The following is a 21,632-nucleotide window of genomic DNA, read 5'->3' on the forward strand; positions in this document are numbered from 1 at the left end:
CTTAGCTGACTGAATCCATCATGGCCCCTTTGGTTCCTGTCATTCTTCCTCTTAACACCAACAACTAGGGCGTGGATAATCCTTTTTTATTTTTTTTTTTTTGAAAAGCCAGAGGGAACAGACAGCAAGATCAGGTTACCTTTAATCATCAAAACCCCTCTCTGGTATTTCTTATAGAGAGAGATCTGTTATTACTAGAGCTTTAAACATACCCACTTATGTGTCAATATCTAGAAATTTCCAATTGGTGAGGTGCTAGATAACACACTTTTTTATCCTAATCCAGTATATTTACTACCGTAGTGATGCTGAAAAACCTTTCCGTTCCAATACTGTCTTTTCCATACACAGTGCCACCACAGGCCCCCTAGTGTAGAAGGGCAGAAATGCAGAATACAAGGAAGGAACCTCTGTGACTGAAGCTTGGTGACATGATTTGTTCTGTGGGTTATCCAGCCATCTCAGAAATTAGATGCTATGAGACTCCCTCAAAGTTCCACTCATTGGTCACCACCTACACACCCCCCAGGCTTATGCAGCCCGCACCCAGCTGGTCTTCTCTCCTGCGAGGGGCTGCTCTAATGGCCATCAGAACACTCTTGTCTTTCCTCTCAGTGTCCGCTTCTTTCTGCCCAGGGTGGATTCCCCGCTGTGGCCAAGAGGGCGGATTTTCAGCTCCACGTAAGGAATGGAGAATTCATGTCCTTTCCACGGCTCCCAGTTCACTCCCTAAGTAAAAAAACAATATTAATAAGAGTCACTTGGAAGGAGGGTGAAGAGGATACGGTACAAGGGAATCCTATCTCATTGAAGTCACCCTTTCTCTGCTTAAAAAACAAAAAGGGTGACAGTGGTGACAGGTATGGTCAGGGAAGTGAGGTCCCCAGCTAAAATTATGTACCCTTTGCTAGGCAACTGGAGTTAGATAGGCAGAGGGCTTGAAGCCATAGGCCTCAGGGGTCGGAGGATGGCCCAAGAATAGGAGGTCAAAAAGGCCAGAGCATCCCAAAAATAACCCAGGGTTAACCTAGCCAGCAAGGAGCAAATTATCTTTGTTTCACTCTTTTCCTTTCCAAAAAAATTAAAGGCAAAAATAAACATATTAATTGGCCAATTGTGTAAAATCATTTTCAATTTAGACTGTTTAGATATTAGCTCTGGGGTAACAAATAGCCTGCTGAAAACTAAATTTCATTTTATGTCTTTTGACTGGTGAGCACAATAATATTTAATTCACTTAATAACCTTGCAACCTGGCCAATAAAGAGCCCAAGTGACCAATTTTATGTATTTTAATTTGTGAGGTAAATAATAAACAAGAAGCTAAATGCCTTGCAGACTGTGAAAAGCACATTAACCAGATGAATGTCTTTTATTAGCAAATACAGGGATGGTTTAGGGCATGCTGGCTGCTCATTTCAAATATTTGATCTCTGATCACAGGCTTGCCTGAGTCAGCCCACCTGCTGCCCATGTGATTCATGAGCCTACCCTCCGTAGCCTCCCTGGGGGCAGATTTCTCCCTCCCTTCGAAAAATCACATAAGGATGGAGAGTTCTTGCAGCCTGGTCAGGACCAAAATCATGGAAATGTACCTGGACTCTCAGTGTGCTCATGTTTATGGTACTGTTGGTATGAGGTGGGTTCTGAGGAAAAGCAACCACCTATAGACTAGGATCAGGACCTAAAGTAGGCAATTAGAAACTCAGGAAGTTGTTGCCGGGAGAGGAGAAACAAAGATGCAATTTCAGAGACTGCCAGGGCCAGGCAGAAGGAACCCCATGGTCAGCCAAGAGTCAAGGTGATGTATGCTGCTGGTGAATGCTCGAGATATCACAAGCAGGAAAGTTTCTGAGCAAGGGACAGGAGAGGAACCCTCAGGAGCACATAGCCCTGTGCGCTCCTGCAATGAACAGGCTGGACCACCTTGTACTCTGGGCAGCCTGGGGGTGCCTGGGTAAAGTGAATCTAAAGCTGACCTAAAGAAGAAAAGATTTCATTTTCCTGGACCAAAAGATGAGAGAAATCTGAAGTCATAGCTCTGATGTAACTGGGAGAGCAACTAAAAAGGATTATGAAGTATCTGCCATGGACTGAGTGTTTGTATCTACCCTAAATTCATATGTTATGGTATTTAGAGGTGGGGCCTTTCAGGAGTAATAAGTTTAGATGAGGCCATGAGGATGGAGCCCAATGATGGAATGAGTGTCCTTCTAAGAAAAGAACACGACCAGATCTCCTCTCTACCATGTGAGGATACAAGGAGAAGGAAGCTGTCTGTAATCCAAGAAGAGGGCCTTACCAAGAACCAAATCTCTGGGGCTTTCATCTAGGTAGTCCACACCAGAGAACTGTGAGAGATAAGCCACTCAGGCTATACTGTTTTGTTATAGCAGCTGGTGCTGACTCAGTTGTTTGTGTGAACTGGCAAAGTAAGATGATATATAAGCCACATCTTCAGCCTTTGTGCAGCAGTGGACAGCCCTAGTTTCACACACACCAGCTAATGAGTAAGTGCAGCCAGTGGGTGGGTAGGCCAAGACCTTAAGGCCATAGAAAGGAGTTTGCAGAAGAAGAAGCTCTACTATCCTGACTGGAAACCTCAGAGCAAGATTGGCTGCCAGACAAGCTTGGAAGTGTCCCTTTGGGAGCTAAATGTGGGCAGAACCTGTTACCTACCTCGCTATGCTTGGTTTCCCCATATCTGCCATTGGGGTTGGCCAAGTGGCAATTCTTGTACCACCAGCCACCATGATGTGTCAGGGCACAGTTGCTGAGGGCAATATCATTGTCTCTGTCAAAAGTTGTAAATTTCCATCCATTGTGGTAAGTAAGAGCATCCCCTGCAGGAGAGAAGAGATGTAAGGTTTAACCACTTACGTGAAGAGCATATTCTGTCCTGAAAGAGAGCCTGGCAGGAAAATGTCTAGGCATGAAAATGCCAAGGATCCAATCAGTTAGATATCACAGGTAGTAACCACTCTTTCAAAATGACCAAAATGATACAGATGAGAAAGTTCTCTTCCCTGGCCTGTTACCCAAATGCCAGACCTATTTCTTCAAGGATCTAACAGCATCATCAGTGGAAGCTCCATAACCACAAGGATCCAAAATCAAATGTGTGACCTCTTCCCATAGACCTGACCACCCCTCACGTAAGATAACCACTCTCTGTTGCCCATCTGTGTCTGTATCTGTACCATGATCCTTCCCACCACCCAGACCTGCAACCCCTGAGCCTTATCATTACCCCGTTACCAAGTCCTTCTTCTACAGATCACTCATGTACACCCACCTCTCTGTTCTCATGGCTGCCACCTAGGCCTCTTCTCATCTTGTTGGGCTCATATTAACACAACCACCCTGTCTGCTGGTCCCTCTGAAGCTTAAACATCTGTTCTCTATTTCCTATCACATGAGGTATGTTGTTTTTCCTCACTTTGCAGATCTGCAACTTGGCTGTACCCTGTGGACAATCTCGCTTCCCAGTGTCCCACCGGGTACCCCCTGCTGTGGAGTGGACAGTTCACCTTCCATGGGGTTCTATCTGCCCTTTATCAGTCCAAATGCTAACCATCCCTCAAAGTCTAACTCAATTCTATCTTCTGAGGAAGATTCTCTTATTGATCTTCTCACCCACCCTTCTAACACACACACACACACAAGCACATACACTTGCACACGTGCACCTGAACTTGCAACGTTTTTCTGGGGACATATATACACAATACAGTGCATCATTACATCCTATCTGAAAAGCTGTTCTAATTATTGCACTTGCATTACTTCTAGTTCCCTATTATAGTTTTAATCCTTTTATAAGTTTATTTTCTTTTACAGCTCATAAAAGGCAATAAGGGCCCATATCAGTCATGAGCTTAATCAAGTTGTGATTCTGCAACAATGATATTTACACTTACACCTAATCTCCGAGATTGCCAATCATCTTAATCATTCCAGAGCACTTCAAACAGCTCATGGAAAAATGAAGTTAAAGTATGAGTTTATTTGGTGCAAAAATTTTGGAAATCCATAGTTTTTTTTCGTATTGCACATTTTCCATGAGCTTTTTGAAGACCTCTCATATTGTTTTCATTTGACTCCTGACAAGTCTGCAAGGGGCCAGGGCGGTACTTGGTCCCATTGAGGAAAGAAACACAAAGGTTAGACTCCAGGATTCATCAAGGACTTACTTAGTCTACAAATGGCAGACCCAAAACTCAAATCTCAGTCCTCAGATTCCAAATTCAAAGTCTACCTATTCATCTGTGGCTTCCTATTTCAGCAGAGGGTTTCAGTTATGCTACCAAGAGTGAGACATCTCTGACAGCCTACAACCATGGTTCTCCATGGGGTCCCAGACCAGCAGCATCTGCTCCCAAGGGAGCTTGTTTAAAATGCACATTCTCAGGCCCCTTCCTAGACCTGCAGAACCAGAAACTACACTGCAGGCTTTGACAAGACTTCAGATGTCTGCTGCTGGTGAAAATGTGAGAATGCCTGACCTATGACATCATTTATTTATTCAGGGAATAAACTTACAAAAGGAATATCTGCTGGCACATGCTAGGCTCTAGGAATACAATACAAGGAAGTCCTGTGCTCAAAAACTTACGACCTAGCTGTGGTAGTGTGCGCTGGTCATTGCTACTTAGCCTAGTTCAATTCCTAGCCCACCCTAAAACCTGGAAATGGCTCAATCCTTCTCTACCTGTGGTCCTAACTACTCCAGAAGCTGAAAAAAAAAGAGGTGCAGAACACAGCAAGACCCTGTCCAAAAACACTACACACACACACACACACACACACACACACACGCATGCACGTCTGCTCCCAAGGGAGCTTGTTTAAAATGCACATTCTCAGGCCCCTTCCTAGACCTGCAGAACCAGAAACTACACTGCAGGCTTTGACAAGACTTCAGATGTCTGCTGCTGGTGAAAATGTGAGAATGCCTGACCTATGACATCATTTATTTATTCAGGGAATAAACTTACAAAAGGAATATCTGCTGGCACATGCTAGGCTCTAGGAATACAATACAAGGAAGTCCTGTGCTCAAAAACTTACGACCTAGCTGTGGTAGTGTGCGCTGGTCATTGCTACTTAGCCTAGTTCAATTCCTAGCCCACCCTAAAACCTGGAAATGGCTCAATCCTTCTCTACCTGTGGTCCTAACTACTCCAGAAGCTGAAAAAAAAAGAGGTGCAGAACACAGCAAGACCCTGTCCAAAAACACTACACACACACACACACACACACACACACACACGCATGCACGCACACACACACACACACACGCACGCACACACACACACACACACAAACTTAGTTGGGTGGATGGAGCAGGTGTAGAAGGAAGGGTAACACACTGCGTAAAAGGTAGGTTCTCCTTTGCCCCTCTAACTTGGTAAGCTCACACTCCTTTATGGCGCACCCAGTGAAAGCAGGAAGAGAACAGGGCCAATAGAGGCCACTCCCAAACAGAGACAGCAAAACAATTCAGTCCCCTCCACTTTGTCACTTTATTTATATCCATTTCCTTCCCCCTTCAGATTTCTTGCAGATTGTTAATTACAGCTTGAAATCTCATGCAACATCTCCCTTAGTAACATTCTTTAAATGAGCAGTTTATCTAACTTGCACATAAAGTTCTCAGAGCTGTTTCTGAAAATTGTACTGAGGCTTTCTCAAAGACCTGTTTGTAGTTGTCTAACCTTGAGTGCTGGGAAAAAGAAAGGTAAGGCAAGTTTTTGGCCCAAAGGTGGAAATCTTTCTCTGCAGAAGGATTTTCTACTTCTTAGAAACTGAAGCCCTCCTGATTTTCACCATGTGGATAGTGAGTGTATTCATGAATCAAAACATTGCTGGTCATCAAGCCCTGGCTGAGATCACCTGATTTATTAAGTTTATCTCCTAAGTAAGATAAAGTAGTCAGGCCAACATGCTTGGACTTCCTCCTATCATGAGAGTTTTAAGAGAAAACACTGATGAGTGATCAGGGCACAACCTCTAGTATGAGGGCTTGGGGGTGGGAAGCTGGTCCTTCTCGAGTGCAGGAGTTGAAGGGGTTGGAGGCAGACCCATAATCAGTCTGAACCCAAGCTCACAGAGGGGCCACTGAGCTGGTCATCTTCCACCTCATCAAAATGTCACTCTGAGACCCACTCTCTTCCTCCAGCACCTCACAGGAAGATGACTCAGGTGGCTGCAACATCTCGGGCCACAGCCCTTCACAGTACACCTCTGTAAGTCACATGCAGACACTGGACCTTGAGGTCTTCTACTTTGAGATCAGGAATGGGTGAGTAAGAGAGGCTTGTGAGAACCAGTAGGTGATGTAGTGGTTAAGGCGCTGGACTTCCACATGGCCGACTGCAGTTCGAGTCCCGGACTCAGCAGCTGAAATATGTGCACATGCATGCATGCCTAAAATCCCAAGAGGAAAATGGAGGAAAAGGGATTGTGTGGCCATCCTCCCTAGGGAGGTGATTTCTTGCTTGCTTTCTGTCTCTGTATCTCTCTGTTCCTCCAGTGAGCACATGAGTCCCATAGCAAAAATAACAAATACATAAATAAAATAAAAGGGGGCGGGAGGGTCTGTGTCATTTCTATCTTTCCCTTTTGTCCATGTCCTCATTAATTTTTCTTTCTCTACGCCGCAATCCCTTCTCCTCCATTCTCCTCTCGGGATCTTGGGCACGCACGCACACGCGCCCGGCGTGAGTTTTAAGCCACCGGGTCCGGGACGCGAACCGCGGTCGACTACGTGGGAGTCCAGCGACATAGCCATTACGCTAACTGCTGGTTCCCAAATTTTCTTTCTCTTTTTCAAGTGTCAGCATTTAAATATTTACTTCAAAACAAGGGAAGCACTGGCATTTGGGGCACAATAACTCTTCACTGAGGCTATCCGGCATCCCCGGCCCTGCCCACTAAATGCTGGTAGAGCCCCAGGGTGCCAAGAGCCTCAGGCAGCAGATCCCTCCTTGGTTGGGTACCACCAAGGCCCATGGCAATGGGACTTGAAATCAGCTAAAAATAGCAGATGGACCCACAGAATTCATTTTGTACCGTCTGAACATCTATGTATGTTTTCATTATAATTTCTAGACAAATGAGTAGCATCTTGAAGAGAGAGCTCATAAGATAGTCCTGTCCTGGGCCAGCAAGTGGAATGGAGGTGAAGGCACTGGATCCCACATGGCCACCTGCACCGGTACAGTCCCAGACTTAGTGGCACCCAGGAGTATGAGCCTGCATGCCCCAAATCCTGAGAGAGATTGCAGCATGGGGTGATTTTTCACTCTTTCAATCTCTTTTTGTCCTCCTCCAGCAAGTACCCAAGCCCTATGACAAACTATAAAAAAAAAAAAGATACACCTGTCCCATTCTAAGACTCAGAATCTGAAACTAAACATACACACTCTTACCTTGCTGGAGACTCCTTAATAAACAAGTAATGGGCTTTCCCACATGACTTCAGGGGAAGTCACGAGTTGAGGGCCCACCTGAACAGTATGAGTAGTGGACAAGTCTTAAACCTCATGGTTCCACCCAGGCTGCCCATCTCTGGGTTCCAATCAGAGCTATAATGAAGTTAAAATCTGGGGAGAGTTGACCGGATCATGGAGTTATTAAAATGTTCACCTTCCACTTCATTGTGTGTCCTCTAAATAGTGCCTCATCACTTAGCCAGAAGCTTCTTAAATTTTAAAACTCTCCTCCTGGGCCAATCAGCATACATTAATATAAGGGAAACTAAAAGACCACTAACCCCACTACTGTAATTCAGAATTTAAAAGTGGGAATGATAGTACATGTGGGAAAACTGAACTGCTGCCTAAATGCTGTGTAATTTGAGAGTCTCCCAAGGCTTGTTATTAAAAAATGCATCCTCCACTGACCAGCACTGCTGGCCTGAACAACTTCAGAACAAGAATTATCCCTCAATCACAGTTAAAATGTAAATAGAATACCTGGGAGGAGAATCATATCAATTCACGAAAATATTGACTCACTTTCACTCACCTTCTCATTAGCATCAGCTCATTTACGGGATTTTTTTTAAGATAGGCCTCAGGAAAGGTAAATTTTAATGGTCAATGAAAAGGGAAACAAGTAGTCTGAGAGGACTAGTTGAGTCATGTCCCCAACCAGGAGGCCAGTGAGGGAACAGGGCCAAAAGGAAAAGCACAACTTCTTATCTTGTCCAGGGAGGGCCCACAAATGGAGCCAGTGAAGACTAGGACTCTTTAGCCTGAGGAAGAGAGGTGGGGGTTAGCTGAATCCTGGGGTCAAGAATAGTGAAGAGGGTCCTGGAAACCAAAGGGATGACCAGATGAGTTCCACGTGGACCAAGGCCAGAGCAGAAGGAGGCCCAAGGTCTAAAGGAGACTGGAATGTTCATACCCTACCACACCGAAGGGTTGAGCAATCCTGGAAGAAGCTGCCAGAAAGGCAGTCTGATCTTATTTAGTGATGGGGCAGGGGATGGGTAGGAAATGTGCTTAGTCCTGCAAAACAGCATTTCTGAATCCCCCTCTTTTCAGTAATATCCTTATAATCATATGAGTGTCAATCTAAGTTTCCTAACTGTACTTTACCTGCCGTTCTCTATGCCTGACTTTCATGTGGTTTATAATACTTCTGAGTGAGGGTAGCACAGAATAAAGGGGTTGTCCAGCCTGTCTCCAGCCTGTGCAGACCCAGGACCACCGAGGAAAGAAGTGACAGTACCCAAAGCAGTGCAGGCTCTTCTAGTTGCAATGCCTTTTTATGTGTGTATGTGTGAGATGGGGGGATTTTTTTCCCCCTAAAGCAATTTTTAGCATACTCTTTCCTACTCAACTCTGCTTCAGATGTTTGAACAGTTCCCTTGTGTCTAAAGCCTGAATTCCTCTTACTCTGTTGCCACCTCCTCCTCCCATTTGTCTCCTCTCATGTCACCACATACCCAAACTCACCCCTTCACTGACCCCTATGGGACCCAGTTGGGTCTCAGGACTATTAAGATATTAAACATCCAAGACCAGCAGATGGCGTAATGGTTATGTTGCTGGACTCCCACATAGTCTACCACAACTCAAGTCCCGAACCCGGTGACTTGAAACTCATGCCAGGCGCATGTGTGTGTGTGCCCAAAATCCTGAGAGGAGAATGGAGGAGAAGGGACTGCGGCATGGCCATCCCCCCTGGGGGTGGTGGTATTTCATGCTTTCTGTCTCTCTGTCTCTCCATGTCTTTCTGGCAAGTTCATGTACCCTACAGCAAAAATCTCTCTTAAAAATGTAAGATATTAAATATCTATATGATTATATACAAAAGTCCTGCCAGCAATTTCATTCTTTAAGCTCACCTACTTTGTACTGGGCTCCATGCTAGGCACTGGGAAACAAGAACAAATGCAAATTTCCTGTGATAAAAAAATATAATAAGAATGGGGTAGACGATGACGCACTAGTAAAACACAGTGCTCGACAAGGCAGACCCACATAGGAAGGTTGCCAGTTCAAGTCCGGAAACCACACTGAGTACAATATGCACACTGAGTACAATACGCACACATCTCTCTTACTTGTAGAAGAAATAAATGAACAAACTTTTTTTAAAAAAATAAGAATAAAGAGGAACTAGCAGGTGGTGTGGTGGTTAAGGTACTGGACTCTCACATGGCCAATTGCACAGTTCAAGTCCCAGACCCGGCGGCATGAAAATCACGCCAGGCACATGTGTGTGCATGCCCAAAATCACAAGAGGAGAATGGAAAAGAAGGAATTGTGGCATGGCCACCCCCCTATACAAGGAATGATTTCTCTTCTCACTTTCCCTCCCTTTGTCTCTTTTCTCTCTCTCTGGCAAGCATATGCACCCTGGAAAAAAATAATAATAATAAAGAAAGGAAATTATAAGATCTAAGAAAGTCTACATTAGCAGTTGTGTACTTGAGACCATTTCCCCAGACACTTGGAGATTCTGCTCATTGTCTTCTGCCATCAGAGTCCCTGAGTGGACAATTCTGAGAAATCCTATAAGGCTTCAAGAGCACACACCAATTTCTTTGCCTCTGCTCAGGCTCTGCCTGGAAAGCCCCTTCCTTCCCTCACATCTAAGTGTCAGCCTTCTTTCAGACCCAACTCCATCCCACTGTCCTACAGGAAGCTTCGGTCCTTTCAGTCCTTAATGGAATCACCTTCTCTATACTCTTGTAACTATTTTTCTTTCTATTTAACTAACTCTGCAAAGGTTACCTTATATTTTTATTCATCTATTTACATGTGAGCCTAAAAAGAGAGACTACATCTTACATCTACACCTTACACACCGTCAGTCAGTTTGGCGGGTAACACATTCCAACATAGTTATACCAAAATCAAAAGCATGCACAAGTTCAAAGAACAGATTTACTCGTTAGGTTTTAAAACCCATAAATATGGATTTTTAAATATTAGTATTAAAACAATAACACCAATCCTCTTACATAAAATAGTTACTAGCATAATCTTAGTATTTCAGTCATGAGGCTTAATTTTATTCTTCAAAACGGAACTTATCAGCTGGCTAAAATCCAGTGAGCAGTTAATTGAGGCTAAAGATTCCCCACGTTCAGATGAATTGCTCCTGTCTGCGTTGTCACAATTGTATTAAGCTAGTGACCTGTATTTCCTATTGTCGGAATCAGCACTTTGATTTTTCTCTCTTTATTTGGAGCAAAGTGCCACAAAATGCTTAAACAATGAAACTCATGCCAGGCGCATGTGTGTGTGTGTGCCCAAACTCCTGAGAGGAGAATGGAAGAGAAGGGACTGCGGCATGGCCATCCCCCCTGGGGGTGGTGGTATTTCATGCTTTCTGTCTCTCTGTCTCTCCATGTCTTTCTGGCAAGTTCATGTACCCTACAGCAAAAATCTCTCTTAAAAATGTAAGATATTAAATATCTATATGATTATATACAAAAGTCCTGCCAGCAATTTCATTCTTTAAGCTCACCTACTTTGTACTGGGCTCCATGCTAGGCACTGGGAAACAAGAACAAATGCAAATTTCCTGTGATAAAAAAATATAATAAGAATGGGGTAGACGATGACGCACTAGTAAAACACAGTGCTCGACAAGGCAGACCCACATAGGAAGGTTGCCAGTTCAAGTCCGGAAACCACACTGAGTACAATATGCACACTGAGTACAATACGCACACATCTCTCTTACTTGTAGAAGAAATAAATGAACAAATTTAAAAAAAAAAAATAAGAATAAAGAGGAACTAGCAGGTGGTGTGGTGGTTAAGGTACTGGACTCTCACATGGCCAATTGCACAGTTCAAGTCCCAGACCCGGCGGCATGAAAATCACGCCAGGCACATGTGTGTGCATGCCCAAAATCACAAGAGGAGAATGGAAAAGAAGGAATTGTGGCATGGCCACCCCCCTATACAAGGAATGATTTCTCTTCTCACTTTCCCTCCCTTTGTCTCTTTTCTCTCTCTCTGGCAAGCATATGCACCCTGGAAAAAAATAATAATAATAAAGAAAGGAAATTATAAGATCTAAGAAAGTCTACATTAGCAGTTGTGTACTTGAGACCATTTCCCCAGACACTTGGAGATTCTGCTCATTGTCTTCTGCCATCAGAGTCCCTGAGTGGACAATTCTGAGAAATCCTATAAGGCTTCAAGAGCACACACCAATTTCTTTGCCTCTGCTCAGGCTCTGCCTGGAAAGCCCCTTCCTTCCCTCACATCTAAGTGTCAGCCTTCTTTCAGACCCAACTCCATCCCACTGTCCTACAGGAAGCTTCGGTCCTTTCAGTCCTTAATGGAATCACCTTCTCTATACTCTTGTAACTATTTTTCTTTCTATTTAACTAACTCTGCAAAGGTTACCTTATATTTTTATTCATCTATTTACATGTGAGCCTAAAAAGAGAGACTACATCTTACATCTACACCTTACACACCGTCAGTCAGTTTGGCGGGTAACACATTCCAACATAGTTATACCAAAATCAAAAGCATGCACAAGTTCAAAGAACAGATTTACTCGTTAGGTTTTAAAACCCATAAATATGGATTTTTAAATATTAGTATTAAAACAATAACACCAATCCTCTTACATAAAATAGTTACTAGCATAATCTTAGTATTTCAGTCATGAGGCTTAATTTTATTCTTCAAAACGGAACTTATCAGCTGGCTAAAATCCAGTGAGCAGTTAATTGAAGCTAAAGATTCCCCACGTTCAGATGAATTGCTCCTGTCTGTGTTTCACAATTGTATTAAGCTAGTGACCTGTATTTCCTATTGTCGGAATCAGCACTTTGATTTTTCTCTCTTTATTTGGAGCAAACTGCCACAAAATGCTTAAACAATAACATACATGCTGCTACACAGACAGAGATAACGACCACGCTGAAGTCGAATGGAACGTTCAGAATGCCTGAATTTGGGGAGCAAAAGGGGATGGAGGTTGATGTATAAGGTACAGAAATTCCAATTTGTCAAGGGTGGCTTGAACTGCTTTGTTCACCCTCAGCACTCTGCAGGGAGAAGGGTTTTAATCGTCAGTGAAGAGATTGACCTCTGCAGAATATTCCACCCTCCAGATCCACAGTGCATGGCAAACCAAGCCTTACAGAACAGAGAGCAGGAGACCTTAAGAGTAAGAAAACGATTTTCCTTACCTGCGGTGCCTCTGTATTTCCCCACTGTTAGCTTATACCGCTCCTTGCTGGAGGCCACTTGGAATAAATCATATATGGCATAGGCAGATTCGTTGGCAGTCTGTAAGTCCACTCTTATTTCATATCGGGTTGGTGTGCCAGTGGTGAGATTGTGTAGCTTGTCAAGTCCTAAAAATAAGGAATAGAATTCTAATAACCAATCACCCAATGTATGTGAGCACCTACCATTTGCATCTGAGACTTTCTGGACCCCAAATCATGTCAGCCTTTTGGATTTCTGCTCACTAGGGGCTGTCTCAATACTTTGTCTTTGGGTCGGTAATTTTCTTATTATATAATTTCTTTGGGGGAGGTAGGGACTTATTTTCTTATCATATAATTTCTTTGGCATAGTCATGCTCATGAGCGTGGAAATCATGTCTTATGAGAAGAGGTATGATGGGGTGGAATAACCGTAGAAGGAATCTGCCGCCATTGGTTCCATGTCACCAAACAGAAGCAATTCTGTTTATCATCCACTTATCAACTACACGTTCCCAGCTCTCTGAAGAGATGCTGCACCAAGCAAACCATAAACATCATCTACTCTATTAGACACTGAGTGTCCAGATTATGATTTTTTAATTCTTCATTTCCCAAATGGTACTTTTGAGTTGTTTCACTCTCTGTGAACATCTGCTCCAGGAGACAGCAGAAGGAAAAGGGGGAAAAACTATGCCCTACTGCCTGGCATAACTAGCAGAATTTCGGAACTTCAGAATTAGAATGGCCTCCCAAATAGCCCAGAATGCCAATCGATCAACTATTTTTCTACCTCTGTGGTTTTTAAGAAATTCAGGTTCCAGGGAGAATCTGTAAAGCACAGAAAGGGATGGCATAAGAACCCCGACAGGTCTACCTTTTCACAAGTCCAGAGCACATGAGGGCCTTTCCATGAACATGACCCCACCAACACCCTGTTTAGCAGGTTCCTGTGAGCATCCCCGTTTAGGACCTTTCCCTGAATGTGGTGAGCGCCCTTATGCTTCCTGACCAGCTTGGCAAGAGGGACATTACCCCTTCACAATCCTGCCCATCCTGGGCTTCCAAAGGTCATACCAAGCCAGAACTCCTTCATGGGATCCCCAAACCCTTCCACATAGCTCCGCCAACGCTTGAAGAAATCCAGCTGCCCAGTGTTCCGCCTCTGGAAGACCTGAGAAGGGAGATGGACATTTCACTTGGACACAGACCACACATCATGGAGTGGAATGGGAACAATATTTGTATTTTGCAAGGTGTGCTGGGAAACAAGAGGGGACTGTAAGCCTGTACACACACTGACTTCTCCAGCTAGCACATCTTTCTTTCTTTTTCATAAAGGATTATTTATATAGCAGCAGATTCACTATATTGGTGAGCATTTTTTGTGTGTACTGTGGTATGCTAGATACTGAAATGTGTAGAACAAAACATAGAAGGTTTCTGCTCCCAAGAGAGTTCAGTTCTAGAGCAAAGAAAAATTTGGGGAACTGATGATATAGTTGCCAGTGATGGGCTGCGTAGGGTAGGACATTCCATACCTCCACTGGCTCTGACCTAACCTTCAACATCAACTCAACTCAACTGGGCATGTTGTATTTACATAGTGTCTTTTTTCTCCCTTAAATAGTTTGAAACTAGAACATTTTATAAGTTTATTTGTTAATTTCTTCCATGATTCCAAGAGCAAGAGTGAGAGAGAGAGCTTCTGCCTCCAGGAGAGTGTCAATACTGTGCTCCACCTCTACGGCTAGCCCTAAATCATGGGTAAGCATATACTTGGAGTACTCAGGAAGGACTCTAGACTTGAATTGGGAACCTTCATATGTGGATTGCCTTGCAGAGCATCATGTTTTATTGCCATGCCACCATCTGGCTCCTAACGAACTAATTTTTAATTCACATGATTTCTACCCTAGCAACTATTTAACAATGTGGAGAAGAGGGGAAAAAAAAGTTTATCCAACAAATAGCATCTGCTATGTTATAGGTACTATGCAAAATGATGTGCAAAATGAATAAGCCAGGAATGGTCCCTGACCTCATGGATCTGATGGTCCAGAAATAAAATAGCCATGAATTAAATAATCAAGCAAACAAACATACAGTCACGTTTGTGGAAGAAAGATGTGATAGGCCTTACGGAGCATGAAACGGGGGAACCTGACCATAGAACGAGGAAAATTCTCCCAGGAAGTGGCTAAAACCAGTAAGGTAATAAGAAAAACTCAGCCAAGGGGACCAAAAGCCAGGATGTCAGAGCTTCCAGGGAATAATTATAAAGGACTTGGAAAGAAGGCTAAAAAGATAGGCAGGGGTCAGTCCTAGTGGGGCTCTAACAAATATTGTTGAAGATGTGGGCCCATTGTAAGAACAATGGAATTATTGCAAGATTTTAAGCAGGAAATGAAATGTTCTTATTTACATTAGATCAGATCTCTCTTTACATAGTATAAAGAATTGTCTGAAGGCCAATGGGCGGCATGGTGGCTAAGGCACTGGACTCCCACATGGCTTACTGTGGTTCGAGTCCTGGACCTAGTGACTTGCTTTCTCATTTTCCATCTCTCTCTCCCTCTTTCTGTCTTTCTCTGGGCAAATTAAGAATAATAATAATTAACTAAATGTTAAGAAAAAGAATGGCCTGGTTAGGAACAAAAGCCTACAAGAGATAACCAGTTGGAGGAACACTATAAAGTTCAGGTGAGAGAGGACAGTACTTGGGCTAGGAGCTGCCCTGAAGATAGACATAAGTGGATAAAACAAAAAAACTGACAGACATGGTGACAGATAGAATGTGGAGCAGAAAGTAGAGGAGATCAAGAATGATCTTTAGTTTGGGCTTGCAGAACTGGATGGCTATTTACTCAGCTACTCACTGAGATGAGGAATTTGAGGGAGGACAGGTTTTATAATTTCATGATGAGCTTATTTAGGGGACATGGTAAATATGAGTTGTTTCTGAGGTATCCTAGTGAATGAAGATGGCACATAGCAGTTGAATGTAAGGGCTATAATTCTAAAGAGAAGTCAAGATTTATTGAAGTAGTAGTGTGCTCAAGACAATGCTAGGAGTTCACCAAGTCCCATTTCATTTTGGTCTTCTTAGGAACCCAGAAAGCCTTCTTTTTCCAGCTTCCCTTATAGTTAAGTTAGAACTGTGTGACTATTTCTAGCCAAAAGACTTTAAGTAGAAACACAGGAAAGTGGGTAGGGCTCTCTTTGGTCTCTTCCATTGCCATGTGCCATGATGTTGGTGAGGGTCATATGTTGAAATGGCAAAGCCACAGATGGAAACAGCCTGAACCCCTAAGTTACCACCCAAAAGCAGTTGTCAAATCTACAGAAGACATTTCACATATGAGAAAAATATGTGTTAAGTCATTAGAGCTTACAGTTGGTGTGTTACTGCAGCACAGTCATTCTATCCTAGCTAATTCAGGGCTACTGAGACAGAACAGTAAAATGAAATCACGGGAAAGGATGAGACCACCTAGAAAATAAGTAGAAACTAAAAAGAAAAAATGGTCCACAGTCAAGTCTTGAGGATCGCCACTATATAATGGCCACACTGAGAACAAGGAGTTCATTGAGGAGAGAGACAGAGCAACTATAGATGTAGAAGGAAACATGGAAAAATATGGAATCACAAAACCCACAAGGAGAAAGGTGTGGTCAATAGTGTCAAATTATTGAGGTGTCAAGAAAATTAAACTAAAACTGTCACTAGAATTTAGTGACACAGAAATCAATGGTGCCTTAACAGGGTCCATGTGAGAGAAAAGGACAGAAGTCAAACTGGGCTGATGTGTGAGTGAGAAGGGAGAAAACAGAGATGGAATATTTCACAAGGGTGTGCATGGCTTTCTTTTCAGAAATCCCTCTATTTGGAGAAGGGAGGCAATTCCAGTTAGAGTAAATTGGATTACTTTATAAAAAGTAAACTTGAAAAGTGCCTAGAAGCTAAACACACTTGTGTCCACTTAGGTCTATTATTAATTATATGAATTGATCATGACCTTGAAATCCAAGCTAAATGACCTTCTAGTTAATCTCAGAAATGGTTCCCACTAACCAAAGGCTGCAACTGCATCTTTCTCTCTACGTATTTTCCTCTGGGTTCATTCAAATGCAGAAGCCCCAACACAAAATCTAATCTCCCTCTTTCTACCAGACTTCACAGCATGTGCCTTGAAGTAAAAACCACATTATCTTGAATTTGTTAAGGTAAACCTCCTCGTCACTGTGCATTCTTTATATTTTTCTCTGGGAAGTGACAAGGAGTGGGGAAAGAACAGGCAGCCCTGCAACAAAGCTGAACGCTCCACACGGGAGCTCACATTTAACTCTTTCGCTGGTCTTGCAGGTGCTAAACTGAGGCACCAGTGAATAGGGAAAGTTCCAGCCTCCATCAGACTATAGCCACTTACTGGCAGGGACCTGGCAGTCAGTCATTTCTATTTCTGAGTCTCAGTCAACTTATCGTAACACAGGGATAGGTGCAGGAAAGAAGAGCCCAACTCCCAGAGTTGCTGAGAGGACTAAATGAGGTAGTACTGTACAAAAGCTTATAAATGGAAAAGAGCTGCTGAACAGAATCTAGCAATGATCACAGCAAACAATCACATACTGCGCTAACTTTGTGGTTCTCTGTCCACTTTTCTCAGGTGTCCATCTGTTTTTTGTTTCTATAGGATGTGTGAGCTCACCAGAGAGAGACAGAGAAAGAGGAACAGAAAGGAAAAGTGAGAAAGCACTCCCCTGCAGGGATAGTGACACAGAAATCAATGGTGCCTTAACAGGGTCCATGTGAGAGAAAAGGACAGAAGTCAAACTGGGCTGATGTGTGAGTGAGAAGGGAGAAAACAGAGATGGAATATTTCACAAGGGTGTGCATGGCTTTCTTTTCAGAAATCCCTCTATTTGGAGAAGGGAGGCAATTCCAGTTAGAGTAAATTGGATTACTTTATAAAAAGTAAACTTGAAAAGTGCCTAGAAGCTAAACACACTTGTGTCCACTTAGGTCTATTATTAATTATATGAATTGATCATGACCTTGAAATCCAAGCTAAATGACCTTCTAGTTAATCTCAGAAATGGTTCCCACTAACCAAAGGCTGCAACTGCATCTTTCTCTCTACGTATTTTCCTCTGGGTTCATTCAAATGCAGAAGCCCCAACACAAAATCTAATCTCCCTCTTTCTACCAGACTTCACAGCATGTGCCTTGAAGTAAAAACCACATTATCTTGAATTTGTTAAGGTAAACCTCCTCGTCACTGTGCATTCTTTATATTTTTCTCTGGGAAGTGACAAGGAGTGGGGAAAGAACAGGCAGCCCTGCAACAAAGCTGAACGCTCCACACGGGAGCTCACATTTAACTCTTTCGCTGGTCTTGCAGGTGCTAAACTGAGGCACCAGTGAATAGGGAAAGTTCCAGCCTCCATCAGACTATAGCCACTTACTGGCAGGGACCTGGCAGTCAGTCATTTCTATTTCTGAGTCTCAGTCAACTTATCGTAACACAGGGATAGGTGCAGGAAAGAAGAGCCCAACTCCCAGAGTTGCTGAGAGGACTAAATGAGGTAGTACTGTACAAAAGCTTATAAATGGAAAAGAGCTGCTGAACAGAATCTAGCAATGATCACAGCAAACAATCACATACTGCGCTAACTTTGTGGTTCTCTGTCCACTTTTCTCAGGTGTCCATCTGTTTTTTGTTTCTATAGGATGTGTGAGCTCACCAGAGAGAGACAGAGAAAGAGGAACAGAAAGGAAAAGTGAGAAAGCACTCCCCTGCAGGGATGGCCACACTGCAATCCCTTCTCTCTGATGATTTTGAGCACGCAAACACATGCACCTAGCATGTTTTGCAAGCCACAAGGTCTAGGGCTCAAATCTAAAAGTCACCATGTGGGATCCAGCCACTTTGACCACTACGCCACCTGCTGGCTCCTCTGGCATCATTCCTTTCTTGACTTCCTTCATTTTTCTTCATTCATTTATTCAATTAACAATCAATTACTGAGCATGTGTTATGTTTAGGCTCCAGGGGAAGCACGTGTATGCCATTTTACAGATATGGAAGTCCAAAGAAACAAGAAGCCAGTGTCACAGAAAATCATTTAGTGGCTGGTGTAAAGATAAGGCATATATCTCTTCACCTTGGAGTCAGAAAATTTTAAAACATCAGCTCCATTATTTCCCAGGTAATATTTCCTGACATTCAGAGAGTTTGTCCATTTCCTAGAGAGGTGCCTGTTTCAATTCCTGTCCTGGGGCTCATCTTGCACTATGGATAGTGGAGTCCTGGGGTGGATGTGGCCTCAGTATTTACTTCTATGTCCATCATGTGGGTTCACCTTCCTACCACAAGTTCAGGCTCAAGTCCAACCCTACCCTCTCAGGGCAGAGGCATTTCGAAGGCGTTAGGTCTCCATCTTTAATCATTGACACGAACGGGTCTGATCCAAGCCAGGAACTGCGCACGTGCCCTGGAGACAAGACTCCACTGGGAATCAGAGAAGTTTGGATTCACCTGGACTCACGGAGCAAGGGAACCCCCAAAGCAAATAGCCTACACTGTCTCATGGCGGGGGATTGGTGAGCCGGTGGGAGTTTAGTGTAAACAGGTCAGGGTCCCCAAGGAAGGCTCGATGCCCCTTTGCGGAAAGCAGTGCCCTGTGGGCAGGATCAGCGCCCCTCGGAGAGGTGAACAGCATGGGGAGACAGGTTCGGTGCCCCAATGGGCAGAGTCAGAGCGGCTTCCCAGCTGGGTTTGTTTTGGGTTTTTTGTTCTCTGGTGTTTGGTTCAGCGTGGTCAGGGAACCTTTGAAACTTACTCTGGCGTTTAGACCCAGCTCTACACTTACTAGCTGTGCTCTTGGGTGAGTTAACCTTGATAAGCCTCACTTTTCTAGTCTATTAGAGCAAGATGTTAATAACCCTCCCATCATGGGCTGAAACCAAGGCTTCAGCAAGATCATTGACCATAGTAAATCACAAAGTATGAGGGCCAGAGTCTGGCCCATGTAGGTATAATAAGATATTATTATATCACAATAAATGTTCATTTGTGTCTTATTATACCAGATTCCGGATGAACTGGCACTCGAGGATCCTTTACACGTCTTGATCAGGCAGATTGAATTGACCCACTCAGAATTGAGTCTATTCTCATTCTATGATATGAAACACCTATAATGAACTATCTGGGAATCACAAAAGCCCCTTAAACAATCTCAAGGGGATAAAACATAATCTAATTATGTCCAGTTCTGTACTATGAAGTTGTCATTGCACTTTAGAACTTATTCAACGTACTAAAAAACTCAATCAGGACGAGAAAAGTAAAAACTGAATTGAAATGCCTATGGAAAGAGCTTCTGATGCAGTCCTTAAGATCTTCAAGATAGAAAACAAAGATGGAAATATTTGAGACATGTAAATGTTCCCTGATGTTCTTTCTAGCCTCCCACCAGAGGCCTTTCTTCCCACCAGGGAGAGTTCTTCTCACCTGTGCCTGTTTATCGCATTGGGTTTCTGCTGCCTAGAATAGAGAAGAATTTCCTTAAAAGGATTCTAAAAGCTCAATAAGAGGACCAATGCTCTATAGGTCATTCCTCAGTGGCAGAAGACTCCTGAGTCCAAAAAACATGGAAATCACCAGCAAAATATCTGCAAGAGAAGTCTGCAGCACTCTATGTGTTTTCTGGAGCACAGTGGCCTTGAGGAGAGCCCTATGGCATGTCAGTGCATGCATTACCTAGGTCAGAAAACAAGACTTGGGGAGCAAGCAAGTGGTGTGGTGGTTACAGGTGCTGGATTCCCACATGGCCAACCACGGTTCAAGTCCTGGAACTGGTAGATTGCTTTCTCGCTTTCCCTTTCTCTCTCTCGCTGGTCAAATTAAAAGTAATAATAATAAATGAAATTAAATAAATAGTAAAAAACAAGACTTGGGTGGGGCAGGGCTGATGTCAATAAGAAGGCAGAGTGGTTTAATTATTTCTGCGCTTAGACAAGGATTCTTTATATGGGCAGAAGGCAGAAGGCAAGCTCCTCCAGGCAGAGATTGCCATCTGTTTTGTTCACTTTGGGCTCTTGAGCATATAAAACAGTGTCTGATACAGAGGAGGCACTCAATCGGTACTTGTGCGATAAGCCAGGGGTATCTCCAGGCCGACAGACAGACAGATCTCTTTCTAAAGGCTGCCCTACACAAATGTCTCCTTCCCTATGTGAGTTTGGCTTTCAAGACAGCCACACTAGACAATCCAAACATCCTGCCAACAGTCAATTACGTGCACAAAGGCAGGAAATGGCTTCAGAACTGAAGAGACAGAATGTTGAAGTTACAATGGTGCAGTTGAAAAGCAGCAGGTACCACCCTCTGGGCCTGGTCAGGTGGAAGACCTCCTGTGTTACATTCTGTTTCGTTATTTTTATAAATCAATCAGAAATTTCCCTCCATCCAATCCAATTACTGCCTTTCAGTCGTCAGATGCTGCTGTGCAGATAATAAGTTTTCTTCATTGCTGCTCATCAGATGGTATCATTTCATCCATGGCTGCTCAAGTGTCTTTGGTTTCCCAGGCCCCTGAGCGAATGTGTAAATGAGCAGTGTGGGCACTATGAGATCAGGCTTTCTCTCTCCCACAGTGCATTGTGGCTACACAGTAGGCTAAGACTGCATGCCGATTTGGGACAGGGAGCTCCCTCTGTCAGTTCAGACACAGGAAAATGAGAGCGGGAGGAGATGGAAGGAGATGCAAGTTTCAAAGGCAGCTCATCATAGAAATGGATCATGCTGATGCAATCAAAGAAGGTGCATGTGCTTTAAGCAGACATTGACCCAAAAGGATAAAACCTCACAGAAGGATGATTAGAACGTTGTCCAGATTTCCATTTCTGGGGCTTTAGTTTTTCAAAT

At 43.5% G+C, this 21,632-nt stretch overlaps 1 protein-coding gene across 1 annotated transcript in view; it reads right to left on the minus strand.

The window, feature by feature from the left end:
- Positions 1-328: 328 nt before the first annotated feature.
- TNN (tenascin N) overlaps positions 329-21,632 on the minus strand; it is an 81,439-nt gene continuing 60,135 nt past the window's right edge. Inside the window, 4 exon segments of the mRNA XM_006153373.2 lie at positions 329-729; positions 2,680-2,843; positions 12,679-12,846; positions 13,777-13,873. Coding sequence (XP_006153435.1) covers positions 589-729; positions 2,680-2,843; positions 12,679-12,846; positions 13,777-13,873 — 570 coding nt within the window. The 3' untranslated portion in view covers positions 329-588.

Source organism: Tupaia chinensis, unplaced genomic scaffold, assembly GCF_000334495.1.
Source record: "Tupaia chinensis unplaced genomic scaffold, TupChi_1.0 Scaffold000369_1, whole genome shotgun sequence".
In the NCBI taxonomy this organism is placed as follows: domain Eukaryota; kingdom Metazoa; phylum Chordata; class Mammalia; order Scandentia; family Tupaiidae; genus Tupaia; species Tupaia belangeri.